General features: G+C 37.2%; 1 protein-coding gene across 10 annotated transcripts; it reads right to left on the reverse strand.

Annotated features, from left to right (window-relative positions):
• Nucleotides 1–84: 84 nt before the first annotated feature.
• On the reverse strand, nt 85–15,537 carry septin2 (septin 2). Of its 10 annotated transcripts, none has more exons than XM_079614004.1 (13): nt 15,323–15,537; nt 14,244–14,285; nt 13,976–14,090; nt 8,224–8,310; nt 7,905–8,028; nt 5,563–5,697; nt 5,315–5,432; nt 5,132–5,233; nt 3,389–3,534; nt 3,035–3,118; nt 1,620–1,680; nt 1,433–1,524; nt 85–1,181 (listed from the first exon to the last, which is right to left on the reverse strand). In XM_079614004.1, exons 2-12 carry the CDS (start codon nt 14,265–14,267, stop codon nt 1,459–1,461), a joined length of 1,062 nt encoding a protein of 353 aa, XP_079470130.1. In that variant the 5' UTR covers nt 14,268–14,285; nt 15,323–15,537; the 3' UTR covers nt 85–1,181; nt 1,433–1,458. The 10 variants fall into 10 exon arrangements, with proteins under 10 accessions (XP_079470130.1, XP_079470122.1, XP_079470126.1 ...); XM_079613996.1 differs by having other exon boundaries at nt 1,620–1,683; nt 2,996–3,118; XM_079614000.1 differs by having other exon boundaries at nt 2,996–3,118; nt 15,323–15,467.
• Between the last annotated feature and the right edge of the window lie 1,956 nt (nt 15,538–17,493).

The following is a 17,493-nucleotide window of genomic DNA, read 5'->3' on the forward strand; positions in this document are numbered from 1 at the left end:
CCACCATTTTAACAAGTCCTTTATGACCTTCCTGCTATAATCACCAGCAAATTGATATCTGAACAACAAAAATCAAACCCCAAAAACGGTTTAATACAAAATTTTATTACAAGAGGATAGACAATAATGGTTTAATAGAAAGTTTTCAAGTGAAACATTAAAACTGGAATGTGGGCAACTGCCGTTTTCATGGCCAAATATGGAAAGTTAAAGCTCAACTGTTTATGTTTGCTTTTGTGTAACAGATATAAACCCACATTTCAGATATTATTTCATTGTAACATTTGAATAAGAAATTATTTATGATATAGAAATTTGCTTTAACCATAGGAATAAGATAAAAGTTTTAGCCACAGATCCCAAAAGAAGGTAAAAACTTGGCATGCATCAGTCAAAGAGCACAACAGCATATTTCAATGTATCCAAATGTCACTCCACCAAGGACATTTTACATTGCACTCATACCAGAACAATGTCTGACAGTAAATACATGACAGTATTCACTCAGGTACAAATAGAAATAAGCAAAATGAGCATTAACATCAGAGAAAAACGTATTATCCTTCATTAGATGGCATAGGGACTGAATCATGGGTCACAGTATAATGTTTTGCATCTGTTAGGGGACCATTCAACTGAACAGCAAATATATTTCAAGACTTCATGCAGGGAAGAGAGAAAAAACAGCAATCTCTCTGGCAATACTTACAAACAGTATAAAATGATTTATCCAAAAAAACATGGTGCAACAAATGCCACTGTGACACTCAAATTCAACAGCTGCTTGTATTTTCACAGTGTTGTTTAGCTAGACAGGATAAAGTGTTCTGGAGCTACACTACTACTAAAGCTGCTCTACAGTAGAATTTGGCTCTTGTAACAGAAGAAAAATATACTTTTTTTTCTTAATTACTGATGGTTGTTCTTCATTTTCGGTTACTGGAACAGGAAACAAAAAGAATGAATCTTAGCAACAGTATTTGATAAAAAAAAAATAAAAAAAAAACGTTAACACTGCTTAAAAATTTTGGGGGAAAACCCTCATACAAGATTGAAAGAAACTAAGAAAATGGCAAGCAAGATGAGCTAAGGTTCAGTCTCTCCTCTTTCTCCACATTTAGCAACACTTCCTCTTCTCGTTCTGTGTCTGAATGGGTCAAGCTTGAATCACAAGTCTGCATCTATAAGAAATACAAACAAAAACAATCTCCCTAATTGCATATTTAATACCAAAAATAAATTGGCAATTTTCTCTAAAACATTTTTACAAAGTAAAATAATATCAAATATAACATCAAATGTTGAAGAGCAGCTCAGATCGCAGAACTGCTTATACATAGTGTCAGTCATGTGACCACAGATTTGGTTATGTTGATCTGTTTTTTTGTTGGCATGGCTTGCTTTAATGTCTGTGTTTGTAATGTGCTCTTACCACGTTTCTCACAGGTGTGGGCGGTCTCATTCATCTCCCTGCTTCTGCATCTGCGCCTGCATCTTAGTGATCATCTCCTGCATCCGCCTCAGCTGAGCGAGACACACAAACACAATCACACACTGACCTTCACACTCAAGCAGTGGTTTATTAGCGTTCAGCTTGTGTTTGGTTTGAGAGACTGTACCTCAGCCTCCTTCTCCTGCAAGATTATATCCTTGTCCATTTCCTCTGGCTCCGGACCCTTCCTGCTAAACACAAAGCAGGTGTAAAGAGACACAGCTGTACTGAGCAGTGAATCATTTATTGAAATGATAATTTATGACACAGATCTCAAAATTACTTTATTCTGTTGGCAAAACAAAATAACTAGGCCTGTCAAATGTTGAAAAATTATAATTGAAATAAATGCCATGTAGCTTAAATCAATTGTTCAGAATATCGTTAAATATAAAATAAACTTAGATAATTATACTTAACTTAAGATATTACATTGTAGCAGGCATATCATATATACATATATATATAATATATAAATATACACAAAATATATATTTTTATTATATATTATATACAATTATATTATATATGATTATTATTATTATATATAAACTGTTCTGATGACAGGGAAATGATAGAATAACAGACATAAAAAAACCATCACATTATCACTATATACACAAAAATATGCATGGAAAAGCCGATATGAAAATATGGGAATGCTTGTTAATTTTGCAATTCAAGTAAGAATTAAAAATATATAATATTATAGTAATAATAAAATTTTATATGCCTGACAAAAATGTAATACATCTCTTATCTCACAAAAAGTCTGGCATTTAAAATTTAAGTGCTCTGATAATAGGAAAATAAGGGGCGGTAATTGTTTATTTTTGCTAATTTTGTAAAAAAATAAATAAAATAAAAATATTTTAATTGACAACCATTGAAATTATCCAGCAGATTTACATTGTGATTGAACAAAACACTGAATTAGTAAACCACCAGCAGAGTGTTTTGCGATGCAGAGTTTAGGTAAGAAGGAAAAGACAAACCCAAGTTAGTAGTGCAAGCGTGTAACAAGCTGAGCAGAAAGTTACTTTGTGAGTATTTGTGTGAGCGAGATTGAAACAGTCTGTTTTAGCAGTGCTAGCGTCAGGCTGAAGGACAGGTGGAGCTGTGACTGAGCTCCCAGCAGTACCTCCCCCTCCTATCCTCTGATGAACACAGATCCCACAGCTTGCTGCAGATCCACGAGACTAAGTCAACACAGCACACATTAAAACTCAAGCTTTCATCTCTCAAGAGTCCATGGAAGACCGTTTATTCAGCTTAAACCAAAGTGGCTCTTCTCCGTTTATTTTTGCTATCAAATGACTGCTTATGTGTGTCTTTAGCAGAAACGAGAAGTGACTACCGGTATGTAAAGTTGTGCTATTTCAATACATCTGCTTAGTCCTGCCAGTGTTGTGATATTCAAATAATCTGACTACACTCAAAGCTCTGCTTTTTTTATTGAGGTTGAGGGAGGAGGTGGGGAAAGACAGGCAGAGCAGTACGTACGCAGGCGACAGAGGCAGAATGTAACCATGGGAGGACAACCTGCCGCCTCGTTTGAGGCGTTCCGAGCGGAAGTTCTCATAGTGAAGGTCCTGAGTGACTTCCTGCAGGTCCTGCATGTGGGTGCTGCACAGATGGCAATAACCATCATTAGACAATAATAATGACAGTGACTGAGGATAAAGTACATGATCTTAGAATGAATATGAGGCTGAGAGGGACAGAAGTACAGTCCATTTAATGTTTTAACTGTTTAAAGGTACAACTTTTTCTTTCTTTAGCAGTATGTTTTGCTGACTGAGTGATTGACTCCAAGCTTCCTCACAACCTCATTTTCATTTGTGCAAAATCAAGAATTGTAGAACATTAAACCGAGGATAACTTAAAGTTACTCACATTAGCATGGTGCGAAGTTTAAGGAAGTCGTTGTGTTCTGGGTTTTCCACCTCCACCACGCCCCATGGATACAAACGTCCTCTCACTTTCTTCCCTTTAGCCTCAATCTGCTGGTTGGATCCCACCACGGCAAACGGTATACTGGCCTACAACAGAAAGACCAAAGGAAACTTATGACAGAATGTGGCCTTGTTTGGATGCTTAGTTCGGTTTTCTACTCTTCAGGAGAAGAGTAAAAAAAATGATTATAAAACATAACTCTGTTAGTCTGTTCCTCACATAATAATAATAATAAACTTTACTTTATAAAGCGCCTTTAAAAGCAACTTCTCAAAGCGCTGTACAGAAGATAAACAGTACATAAAATAATAAAAGAACATCAATGATCAAATGCTAATTAAAAAAAATATGTCTTAAAGGTAGGGTAGGTAGGATTTATATAAAAACTTTTTACCAAATTTGATTAAACTTTCTATATATATCAATGCATAATTAAAATGTAAGTACTCTGATAAAAAGAGTATAAAAATCGAGTGACTCTAGACCGTTTAATCTTCATTAAACACAGCTCATTATTTCCATTCGGGACGAATCACAGGATTGGCTTGCGCGACTGTCACTCTCCATCGCCATGACTACCGCCGCTATTACTGGCTCTGCCCACGTGCGCGCAGTCGCGCACCCGTTTTTAGGTGGGAGTGAATGGAATTAATGAGCTGTGTTTATTGAAGATTATATACACTAGAGCGACTCGGTTTTTTATACTCTCTATTTCAGAGTACTTGCATTTTAATTATGCATTGGTATATAAAGACAGTTTAAACAAATTTGAATAAAATTTATTTTTAGACAATTCTGACCTACCCTACCTTTAAGTCTACCTTTGAAAAACTCATAGTTAAGCACAGAACCCTAAGATCAAGAGGCAGAGAATTCCAAAGGACAGGAGCATGAGGAAAAAGCCCTGTCACCCATTGATCGTAGGCGCGTATGTGGAACCACCAGTAAGTTGGATTGTGAAGATCGCAAACTCCGATTTGGGGTATATGGAATGTCAGATAAAATCTACAATAAGACTTGGACTATAGTAAACAAATCATATGGACCACTTTTATGACATGCTATCATTCATTGTTTTGGGGCAGCAAGTTATTTATTTAAAAGTCTTATGCTCACCAAGGCTGCATTTATTACAATAATACAATTTAAAACATTATATTGTGAAATATTATTACATTTTAAAAAACTTTTCTATTTTAATAGAATTTAAAACAAATGTATTCCTGTGATGGTAAAGCTGATTTTGCAGCATATTTTTCTTGAGTCTTCAGTGTCACATGTTTCTTCAGAAATCATTCTAATATGGTGATTTGCTGCTCAAGAAAAATGTATGATTATCAATCTTGAAAACAGGTGTGCTGCATAATATTTGCATAATATTTTGTGAAATCTGTTCATTTTCTTTTATTCTTTGATGAATAGAAAGTTCAGAAGAACAGCATTTTTTTGTAATAGAAATATTTTGTAACACTGTTGTCTTACAGTCACTTTTGATTGATTTAATGTGTATTTGTTAAATAATTCAAAAGTATATTCATGGTGCTTTTACTACATCTATGCTTTTGTGTTCTATATGAAAAATACTCAACTTAGTCAACATATTCTCACCTTCATTTTGTTCCAATTTTAAAGTTTGGGTGAACAGTCTCTTTAAATTAAATGAGAAAAAGAAGACCTACATACCTTGAGAATCCTGGTCTGCTCTTTGAAATCTTCATCCTCATCGGACTCAGCATCAGGGAGGTGATAGATCTTAATGCCGTGCTCATCGATTTCATCCAGAATCTAGAGCACATAAAGAAATGCATATAGCCAACAAGCCAAACTTGTGATCAATCCATGTTTGATGGAAATCTGAATGCTTACTCTGCGCTTGAGTCTCTCTCTCTCCCTCAGCGTCAGCGTATCTGCTTTAGCAATAACAGGAACAACATTCACTTTGTTGTGAATGGCCTTCATGAATTGGACATCTAGAGGCTTCAGTCTACAAAATTGGAACATGAGACAAGGAAATCGGCCCTTTAAATCCAGACAAGAACTATGCGAACACTTAAACTATGACAGTAGAAGGTGTCACAAAAAGCGTCTCAGTGGAGTTAAATATAGGATCTTACCCGTGACCCAGAGGGGAAATGAAGTAAAAGCAGCAGTGCACACGGTTGTCCACAATGTGCCTGCGGTTGAGTCCGCTCTCGTCATGTAGGTAGCGTTCAAACTGGTCATCGATGTATGCGATAATGGTGTTAAAACTTCCCAGGAAAAGAAAGAGCATCTCTTCAAACACTTACAGAGACAGTGATTTATAAGCAACAGAAACATTTAAGGAGTTTGTCAAATATAGATTTAAAAAGCTCCATCCAAAAAAAAAAAAAAAAACTATATGAATGATCAGGGATCTTCAACTTTAACCACTTGTCTTTAATGTTGGGATCTTCTGAAGGACATGCAGAGCAGCGAGGGCCACATGCAGCCAGGAACAGCACATGGTTTGATCATTTCCCCCGCATTTTACTCATCATTATTTTCTCTCTTGTTTAGAAATTATAGCATCCATCCTGCTTTCTCCTTATTACCACGTCGTGATTGGGTGGGCCATTTCTCATCACCCAATAGGTATCAGTAAATGTGCAGCTTGTTGTACATAAATGCCCTTTACCGAGGGGGAAGTTTTGAGTTCTGAATTTCACATCGTTTTTTTCATCGCTCATCTCAAAAGTTAAACGCAAATTTGATTCTTCATGATATAACCCCTTAAAAGATATTAAAAGAGTCTCAAACTGAAAAGTACAAGAGTGCAACAGTCAGAATCCGAAAGTAAACCATCTTATTCAAAATTCAAAACTACGTAATTATATAAATCAACAATAAATGAATAAGCCTAGTTTTATATATATTTTAAATGTTTATATAGTATTTAATTTTGATTGTCATTGCAATGCGTCAAGAGATTGTAGTTCTTTCCCAATGCTATTTATCAGTTCTAAAAATACAAAGAATGGACTTGCTGCTAACTATATAAACAGTAAAATTAACATAACAACTATGATTTAAACAACAGTTCAAATAAAAGTTTTACAAGTGTGTATAAAGACTTTTTTAAAATCCCTATGGGAAAAATGAATGGAAAACACACTTTCGGAACCAAGGCCTCTGGAAAGAGTGCTTTGGGCACTGTTGCACTCTATAACATATATGTAAAAACAATGAACATTAAAAATGCACCAGGCCTTTAAGAAAAAAAGGCTAAAGCGATTTTAACATGCATTGTAGAGATATATTCTATGACTCTGGTCTGGTACAAAACCAGGGCATTAAAATGTAAATTTTCTCTTGTATAATAGTTATGTGAGGGCATACATTTCCTTTTTCAGACATGAGCACTTGAATATCTTCTCTTTGCTGTTTTTGCGCTCAAGTGGGTCAGGGAGCAGTCAGGAAGAGGTCACACATGTTTCCTGTCTCACCACTTCCACACTAGCAGAACAGCATTCCCAGAGCTAAAAAAAAAAAAACACCTCTTCCTCCATTCCTCTCTGTAGTCTTCGTGTCTCCTAACAAAGACCGTCTCCAATTACACTATCAAGTGTCTCTTGTCAATCAAAGTTCTCTCAAAGAGAAAGTTCACCCAAAATAAATCTCTAATCTATTCAACCTCACACCATTCCAGATGTTTAAAACATAAAAGAGGATTTAAATAAAACACTCCAACAATCCATCTCTGTGAATACACTACTGTTCAAAAGATTTGTTTCAATAAGATTTGTTTTTTAAGTCATTTATAATTTTATTTAGCAAGGATGCATTAATTAAAAGTGACAGTAAGGACATTTATAATTTTACAAAAGATTTCCATTTCAAATAAATGTTGTTCTTTTAAACTTTAACCATTTTTATCAGGTTTTTACAAAAATATTAAGCAGCACAGTCATTTTCAACATTAATAATAAATGTTTCTTGAGCAGCAAATCAGCATATAATAATGATTTCTGAAGGATCATGTGACACTGAAGACTGGAGTAATGATGCCTAAAATTCAGCTTTACCATCACAGGAATATTTTTATGTTGTAATAAAAATATTTTTTATTACAAAACTAAAAAACTAAAATCTTACCGACCCCAAACTTTTGAATGTTAGCGTACATATAAATGCGAGTAAATGGACACCATAAAGCACATACAGCCATCGTGACTAATCATTACAAGCTCAGTGAATGCATCACCGTCTTCTGAAGCAAAACACTAGGTGCGTGTAAGAAAAATATAAACCATTCTCTTGCATTGCATGGACTCACAGAGGTGAGAGAATTTAAATTTTTTGGGTGAATTGTCCCTTTTCAAAAAAAATAAAAAGAGCATTAAATGGGAAATCGAGCCAAAAACACAACATACACAATATGTATGATGACTGTATTTGAGCAGAGCGTATTTTTATTGACCATGAAAGCGAATCTCACCAGTCCTGGCTGTTGATGGCGTCACCGTATCCAGGCGTGTCGACCACAGTGAGACGTAGCTTCACTCCGCGCTCCTCGATCTCCACCGTTGAGGCCTCGATCTGCACCGTGCGCTCAATTTTCTCTGTACAACAAGAGCACATGTAAAAGATACATCAGGCAAGGCTCAAAAAACAAGGCTGAGGTCCAAACTTCTGTGCAAAACTGCCTCAGAAATATCAGGCCACTACTTTTACCCTTCCCCATTATAACGTTTAAAAAGCTGAACAACATTCTGTAACATTTACATTTGATGTAATTTCAGTGTTGAAACTCTCACCTGCAGCACCAGGAATGACCCTCTCTGGGTAGAGATCAGTGAGGAACAAGCTGTTGATAAGCGTGGACTTCCCCAAACCAGACTCGCCTGAAAACAGCAGAAGTATTAATGAAGAAACATTAAATCATCATATCAACTACAAAAACACTTTGACAGGCAGATTGTGTTTCCCTATGCAACTAACAAACAGCATAACGTCAAAGTGTTATATGCAATCATCAGGGGCCTTATCTATAACCGCACAAAACAGGCCATGAAAGAGGCATGCGCCACTTCCGACGCATAAATTGTGATTTATAAAAACAAACTTGACTGGAAAATTTGCACACAAAACTCTGACCCATGCTTACGAACATTTTGGAGACGGAGCAGTTTGGCGAAACCGATAGTGAGCTGAGGGACTGACGGCAGATGAAGAAAAACCATCATAAATACAGTGCATGTTCACATAAAACAACTACTTTACCTTTTTAACTTTAACTAATATTTTTGGCTTTCGGGCGCACGTACACTTTTAATAAGGATCCTACGCACAGTTTTATAAATAGATAACACTCTAGTCAGTGTTTTTGTTCTCTACGTCTCAGTCAAGCTGTCTTTCATCGTTTGCTGAAGCTGTGCAGCAGTGAAAGGGCTCGCGGCTGAGGTTCTGCATTCCTCTGTGATTTATTTTAAGACGATGGGATGACTGTACAATGGGCTCTGCTGAGCGGGCTCCCGGCCACCCTCCCCCCACAGCAGATCGCATGTGTGCGTCAACAGCTGTACACATACACACTCACAGGGCTGAGGGGAGAGTCCGATCATCTTAAACAAAAACAACGATTCATCAGCGCTGTGCTGCTGCCAAAGACTTTTGTTCCCACAGTCACTTTCACTACACAATAACAATTCAATCATGAAATACACTAACATATAACGTTTTCCTTCCAAACATGGAAGCTGCTCTCACTGATGTTTCTAGAACGAGACATTTCCCCATATGTTCACATACTGTTGTATTAATGCTGCCTTCACGTGCAGAGGTGTAGTGGTAAAAAAAGAGGTGGGTAAAGTATAAATTCTGGTGGACCATGACGTGGTCACCCTGTAAGGTGGGCCACTGCCTACCGGTGTATGTGTATCCTGATGACATCGCTATAGACCAACGCTACTTTTGCGTCATCGAAGGGTAACGCCCCTTTTTGGGGAAGACAAATGGTCTGGATTCCCCATTTTGACACAATCTCTGAATTCTGTTTACTCCGGTAACAGAAGAACAAAAATAACATAATTTGCTATCATTTGATGGTACTACCAAAGGTATCACTGGTTGTTCCCTCATCATAGGTCACACAATCACTATTCAATTCATACATTAATCTAAGTTCTTGTTAAAGAGACTCAAGAAGCAATATGGTTGAAATCTATAAAGTTTACTAAATGACAAAACAGAGAGAACAAAAATATTTTTAACCCGTAATTGCAAAAGAAAACGGTTGTTGTATTTTTAAAACGCAAAGTTGAACACCAACAATTTATTTGAACTGTAGGCTCGACAAATTTTTGTTTGTGACTTTTTGTCCCTTTATTAAACATTTAAAATATTCACAAATTAATATGGATTTTTTTGTTGTTGATTTTACTATTTTTCTAAGACAAAATTAGAACCTGGAAATGATATTTTTCCCGCAGTGCTGAATGATAAGAGCCATATATGTCTCTGGAACCACAGCCTACAGAAAGGTGATTTATAGGTGAGTTATAGGCTAATAATAATAAATGTGTCTGAAAAAAATAATGAGGCATTTGAATTGTTTATTAATAAACTATTGTTTTCTAAATCAGTGTCGGCTAAAAACATATCTCCATCTCCGCTGTTTAGCGGACGTGCCTTTAGAGAGAAATGCACCTTTCATACGCATTACATAATCAGAAGGTATTAGCTTTCGATTCGAATTTGTTGGTTTTAAAGTGGACATTTCAAGCTTTAGCCTACATAGGCTATATTTTGTTTCAGTTCTCGCGCTCCAGTTCACGGAGATCATGAAAGCGCGCCTGGTTGTTTTATTTTATTTTACAAAAGCACAACGTTTATTGTTATTGTGAGTTTACACAAATAAAAGTAGTTGCGAATAATTTAGTATTATTTTCTGTATGACCAGAAATGTGTAAACACTTTTGATATGTGTATTTTTCCATGCAAGCGCAAGAAGACGCAATAAGAACTCCATTCACTTAAAAAAAAAAACACACATAAATTATTGACTTTCGTTACTATTCAGCACTGGCCCAATCGGGCAAGTGGCAATTCCGTCAAGCATCTTTCACGCTGACCCCGGGCCATCGGGCAGCCCTTATTGTTGAGCCCTGGTATACAATATGCTTCAAATTGTTATTCAAGTAAATATGCACTACTTTAATGAAAAGACAAGCTGCTGTAGCTGTTGTGGAAAAAACTAATAAAGCATACCAGTCACAGCAGCAATGGTTCTCCCCTCTGCCATGTTTAAAGTTTATGGCTTGCCCAACTCAGATTATCTCAGAATTTCCCAGTATTAAATATGAGTTGAGAGGGTCTTTACGTCCATTTTTTCAAATAGTAATCTTGATTTTACGATAATTCTGATAGCATGTGAAAGCAGTATAAGCTGTAGGTTTTACATTATTATTGCCAATAAAAATCAAATCAAATTAAAGCTGCAAGCAGCGATTGCGGGTCCAAGCCGGTGGCACCGCCACCCTGGTGCCTTTAGTGGAACTAAAGGCACCGGGTGGCCGTGCCACCGGCTTGGGCCCTCCATCGCTGCTTGCAGCTTTAATTATATATATATATATATATTAAAAAAAAAAATATATATATATATATATATATATATTATGTAAATTCTTTTTCCCCCCTATTTTTAACATATATATTATTATATATATAATAATAATATATATATTATTAACATTTTTGGATGCTAAACTATTCTTTTTATAGGCTTTGTACTTTGTACACTCACGTTCCAATATAGAAAAATTATCCTCTTCAAATGCGCAAAAATGTGCTTGGAAACATCACAGTGGAGCGGTGCTTACTGTGAACGGCACAAACTGTACAAATGACTATTTAAACAGAGCAGTGTAATTTTTATATGTAAGGTTGACTATTTTATTATTATATTTTATTAAGGCTATAATGAACATTCTGCGATGTCAAGATTGCAATGCTGGAATGCTGTGTGTGTGTGTGTGTGTGTGTGTGTGTGTGTGTGTGTGTGTGTGTGTGTGTGTGTGTGTGTGTGTGAGGCTCGATCGAACAATGGAGACATAAAAACATACTCCGTCATTTTGTTCATACAGACCATCTTTCAAAATGCAAAGTGTTTCCTTATATTTGTGTACACTCGCAATGAAACACAACATTGTGCTTTTGTTAAACTATAAACTCTTGTCAAACTGTAACCTACAACTGTCACCCAACCAAAATCACACACACACACACACATCCCCCCTCCCCTCCCCTCCCCACACAGACAGACACACACACACACACAGAATGGCAGAGAGACAGAGAGAGAGAAAATACACATTCAAATATCTGACTTCCTGTTGGTTGGAGCTAATGACTGTAAATTAGAAAGTTGTCTGGATCGAAGAGAAGAATATACGTACCGAGTTTGGTTACTGTAGGTAAAACTATAAATAAGTTATAACACACTTTATGCATCCTTTTTTAATCATAAATTTGTTTCCTCGCCACGGCCAAACCGTTCGAGATATCAAAAATCCCCTGGCAATTTATCATCTTCCATGTCTTGACTTCATGCTGACCGAGTTTCGTGGTCATCGGATGAATTCTCTAGGAGAAGTGTTTCAAATGCGAGAGCAAGCGTTCTCCAATCAACCCGTAATAGCCGACTTCCTGTTGGGCTGGCGTAAAACTTGACCCAGGGAAAGTTGTTCGGCCCGATTAAATCTATATGTGTACCGAGTTTCATATTAATTCATGCAAGCCTGTTTGATATACGGACAAGTGTTCGAATCCCATTCCAGGGGGCGCTGTCGAGCCCCCCTGCCACGCCCGGGTACCAGCTTCAGCCTGGCCCTGTTGGCCGCGGGTTCTGAACTGTATGCAAAATTTCAAGAGTTTTCGAGCATGTTAAGGCCCTCAAAAGTGCCAGAGATTTTGCACACAGCAGAGAAATGGTTAAACTAAACTAGCCCCCCTCCTCACACACACACACACACACACACACACAGAGGGGGCAGAGGGAAAATGCTCCAAACAGTACACATTCAAACCAAAATATCTGACTTCCTGTTGGTCGGAGCTAATGACTGTAAATTAGAAAGTTGTCCGGATCGAAGAGAAGAATATACGTACCGAGTTTGGTTACTGTAGGTAAAACTAATACCCCATTTTTGACTAAAGGTGGCGCTACTGAGCCCCTTACCACGCCCGTTTCTGAAACTTCGCACATGTCTATAACACAATAAATGTCAGTCAAATGCATGTTGAGTTTCATGCAATTTGAAGCATGTTAAGAGCCTCAAATGCATCCAAAAAGAATATAAAAGTTTAAAGCGTTGCCATGGTGACAGTATTAAAGATATCAATAATCCTTTCACAGGTCTACATCTGTCGTGTGTTTACATTATACAGATGAAGTTTGATGCAAATCAGGTAAAAATAAGAGGGTGATTTCAAAGCATTTCGAAAGTGACACACTTCCTGCTGCCAGTTGGTGGCGCTATAACTTTGACTCACAATAGTCACATCCATGTGATCGGCCTCTTACAGCGAACACACTGCTGAAGTTTCATCAAGATCAATTAATGTATGAGGATGTTATAACACACTTCCTGTTTCCAATATTCGCCATAAATTCGTTTCCTCACCACGGCCAAACCGTTCGAGATATCAAAAATCCCCTCGCAACTTTTCATTCTCAATGTCTTGACTTCATGCTGACCGAGTTTCGTGGTGATTGTTTGAATCGTCTAGGAGGAGTATTTTAAATTCCATTGCATGTGTTTTTTAAACTACGCCAAATAGCCGACTTCCTGTTGGGCTGGGGTAAAAAGTCAGAGCATGAAGGATATATGAACCGATGAGATCTATAAGTGTACCGAGTATTATATTATTTCATGCAAGCGTGTTTGATTTATGGACCAAGTTTTCGGACCCCGTTCCAGGGGGCGCTGTCGAGCCCCCCTGCCACGCCCGGGTACCAGCTTCAGTCCGGCTCTAATGGCCGCGGGTTCTGACCAGTGTGCAAAGTTTCAAGAGTTTTTGAGCACGTTAAGGCCCCCAAAAGTGGCAAAAACCTTGAAAAAAAATTTATTATAAAGAAGAAGAAGAAGAAGAAGAAGAAGAAGAAGAAAAACAAAAAACCCTTAGAAGAACAATAGGGCTCTGCGCCCTTTCAGGGCTTGGGCCCTAATAAATAAATACTAGGTTTCTCATGGTTAGGATATAAATCACATGAAGATAAAAATGCTGTATAGCCTACAGAGTCCAAAATACAAATAGCATGAGCAAAAGTGTATGGACTAGGCTAATTTTTTTTTAGAGAGAGATTCATATTTTTACGCAGTGGAAGATCAGGGGAAAAAAAATCTACTTAAATTCACAACAAGTGAATTTGTTCTTAACATGAGTCACTGTATTATGGTGGACATAACAAAAATAATTCTTAATATTTAGTCTAGAGAATTACCAATATATTGGTAATATTTCCAAGTTTATCAGACAAATTCAAATCATCACATCAATGCTACTTACCCACCACCATGAGAGTGAACTCAAAGCCCTTTTTCACTGATTTCCGGTGTACCTGGTTTGGCAAATTCGCGAACCCCACATACCCAGGAGTCTCTGGGTTTGTAAACTGTCCCTGCTGATCACAAGAGAACAGAACAATCGATGAAGACACGTCTTACTACACGGCTCTCTAAAAAACTCGATTCTCTCAAATCTCTCTCAAAACCATTTCTTTGCACATCAACTCCACATAAAACAAAAAACCACCCGTCAGCTCTCATTTCCTTACCTTCAGTTTTTCAGCTTGAGACATTCTGAGCTCGAACCAAACCTGCAAAAATAAAATCTTTTGAAACCAGACTTATTTACAATATGGATGTAACCACCTTATATGAGAGAACAAATTTAAATGTTAAAAAATTTGCCCAGCTTTATGTCACAGAACGAGTTGAACCTACATGTACGAGAAAGCAGTCGATAAAGTGAAAAATTTCACAGCTCTACAGGAAAAGGAAGTCAGTTCCTGTCTGCGAGCATCAGTCTCACCACAAACCTGCACCAGCCATTTTACATGAACCAGTAAGAGCACTAAAACCAAAGACTTGTTTACTCATTTTAATTTAAATAATAAAGAAAGTATATTGTATTTTTGTTGAATGTACTGAAAAAAAGAAAAAAACTCATGGGGTCTTTGATAAAGTTATGGGCCTTTGAATATTATTGTGGTGGACATTGGAGGGCCTTGGGGACAAAAAGGCTGAGCATTACTGATTTAGACATACATATCCTTGTAGAAGTGAAACAATAGGTTTTTAGAAACGTTTGGGACTCAAACATGATGAAATGCTCCAGGCATAACGTTAGATATTGATGATACGATTTAGACTATAAAACGGTTTGTTCTGTACTCTGAACACTGTACTATTTTTTATAATAATACGCAGACGTACTACATTATAAAAACATTAAATGGTTAGAACTGATATGATGCAATCAATGTGTCTTATTCGTACAGTAAAGTTACAGCTTTTAGAAACTGTTAACTTACATGTTTAATGTAGCTTTACAAGTAACTTACCACCAGTAAGCAAGCAGAAAACTACTTTGGCAAGGCAAACATAACGTGTGAATGTGTAGTACATAACAAAGTGCGTTTTGTTGTCCTGGGATGATGTAGGATTGTGGTGGTTTGATTTCTTTCTCGCGCACTAACGTTAGTGATGATGACACACCTCTGATAACGGAGCTCATTCACAGAGGTTACGAGTGAGTGACACGATAATCTTCAAAGCAAAAGTCGCGAATCGGATAAAACCTGACCTGTGATCTGAGACACAGAAATAAAGTGAATAAAATAATTAGATATACCTTTCAGGCGCGGAAAATCTTGAATTTGGTACTGCAGGGGATTGAGGAGTCGAACAGCCCAAATTCCTGAGATTCCGGAACTCTCAGTGACGCCGCCAGCAAAAGTATACGTGTGAAGTAAGAAACTGTAAAGTCTCATTACTACAAAATATAAGTCCCATTACAACAAAATAAAAGTCCCATCACAGATGAATGTAAATGTTGCTTACAGTCTCAGAATTTATGCACAAAACCGTCCCATTTAAATTGTTATTCAAATCCTATTAACCCTTTAGATCACATTATGACAAACTCTTCCCCGACTTCCCCTTAACAATATAACAATCTTACTTCCTCTTCTAGGTCTAACATTCTGACAAACTTTGGACACAATGTAACTTTGGACACAATGTATCAAAACGTTCTGTTCTTTGTCTGTATTGTGTATGATAATCAACTGAACTCGTAACCTTTTACAATGTTTTTTTTTTTTTTTTGGTTGGGGGCTTGCTTTACCAATTTAACCATCATATTTATAAATGGTGACATAAGGCTTGTTTGAGATGCTCCTTGCCTCAGTCACCTGTAATGTATGCGAGAGTATGCGGCTGCAGTGAGGGGAGGAGTGAAAAAGTTCTCTCTTCTCGCCTCTTATATACTGTCTATGCTTCTCGCAGATCGGACACAGGTCTGTGAGATCAAAGATGGATAACGCGGGATTCACGCTCGTGCACAGTGTTGCTAATAAAATGGATTGAAATTTAAGTTCTGTTGCTTTTATATGAAAATAAATATAATGAACAAGACACAAAACACTTGTTATTTAATCCCATTCCACATACGTGTTTATCAATCCTTTTTCTTTTCTTTAATACAGAAAAGTGATTATATATATATATATTTGAGAAAAATTACATAATCCATATAGAGATCACACTGTCAGAGAGTTTGGGAATATTCACACATAATTTATACACATAAAAATGATAAAAGAGAACAATACATTATGGTTGTTTAGACCAATGAGCATTAAAGCTACAGTATGTAAGATTTTAAGCCACAAGAGGGCGCTGTTTCAAACAATAACAAAGGCGAAACTTGATGACGATAGGAAGGAGAGTGGAACGATGGGAGATGTCGTTTTCAACATCCAGAGACGTATGGAATTAATGAATCATAATCACGGATGAGCTAACTTATTAGTTTTTGTATTACCTGTACGTCTGAACGCGAAATTGTATGTCATGATAAGAATTAACTACAAGGAACGCGAAATGTTATGCTATATTATCCTGTTACAGCTATTTGTCAAATGATTTGTTAGATTAATGCTGTGTAGTTTTAGGATGTTTATAGTTAATGAAGTGTTGTTTTACGTGTTCAAACCAATCGTAGTAAAATTGAATTTGAACGGACATTTGCAAGTAATGGCTTAATATTTTTTAACAACAGACAATCTCGGTCACGGACTGGCCGGCCAATGTGGGCCGGCCCACCTGGTACACAAATATATTAAAATAATGACGGAAATCATAATAGGCTATTACATGCGTGGGTGCAGGGACGCGGCCGACAATTTTGTATAATTTCTCATATTGATGTATCGCGTCACAATAGTGTCGTGGGTAAGTGTGCCATCATATAACGTGGGAGACCCGAGTCCGCGTCCCTGCTAGAGCAACTTTACTGATTTTGTCCCCCTTCTTTCCCTCTCACTCGCGAAGCTCTCTCCATCTCGAAAACGCCACACCGATATTTATCCTTGTTGTATTCCTCCGTTTGTCACAAATTCTGCGTGTATCCCCATATGGACGCTTTGTTTTGTTGGCACTTCAATACTCGCCAAAGAGTAATCGTGATCCATGATGTACACAACAGCTATAGAGCTGGTAAGTCCCGCCCCCTCCGCTAACCCCGCTGGACCTCAAAGTTGAAAAACCGTCAATTAAGTGAATGGGAGAAAATAATTATTTTCTGGTCCCGTTTGAATTGTGTCATGAATGAGAACATATGTTGTCTGTGAATTTTTTATATAATCTTTCGTGTGAAGAATGCTACAATTTAGCGGGTAGACGTTTGATACGGGTAGACTTTGTGTGAGAGCACTTTGTGGACTACAACTCTTCGCTGCTTTCGACGCGTTTGAAACGTCAACACCACTAGCACACGGCTCTAGCTCACGGATCCCGCTA

This window comes from Phoxinus phoxinus (assembly GCF_949152265.1).
Source record: "Phoxinus phoxinus genome assembly, chromosome: 5".
Taxonomy (NCBI): Eukaryota; Metazoa; Chordata; class Actinopteri; order Cypriniformes; family Leuciscidae; genus Phoxinus; species Phoxinus phoxinus.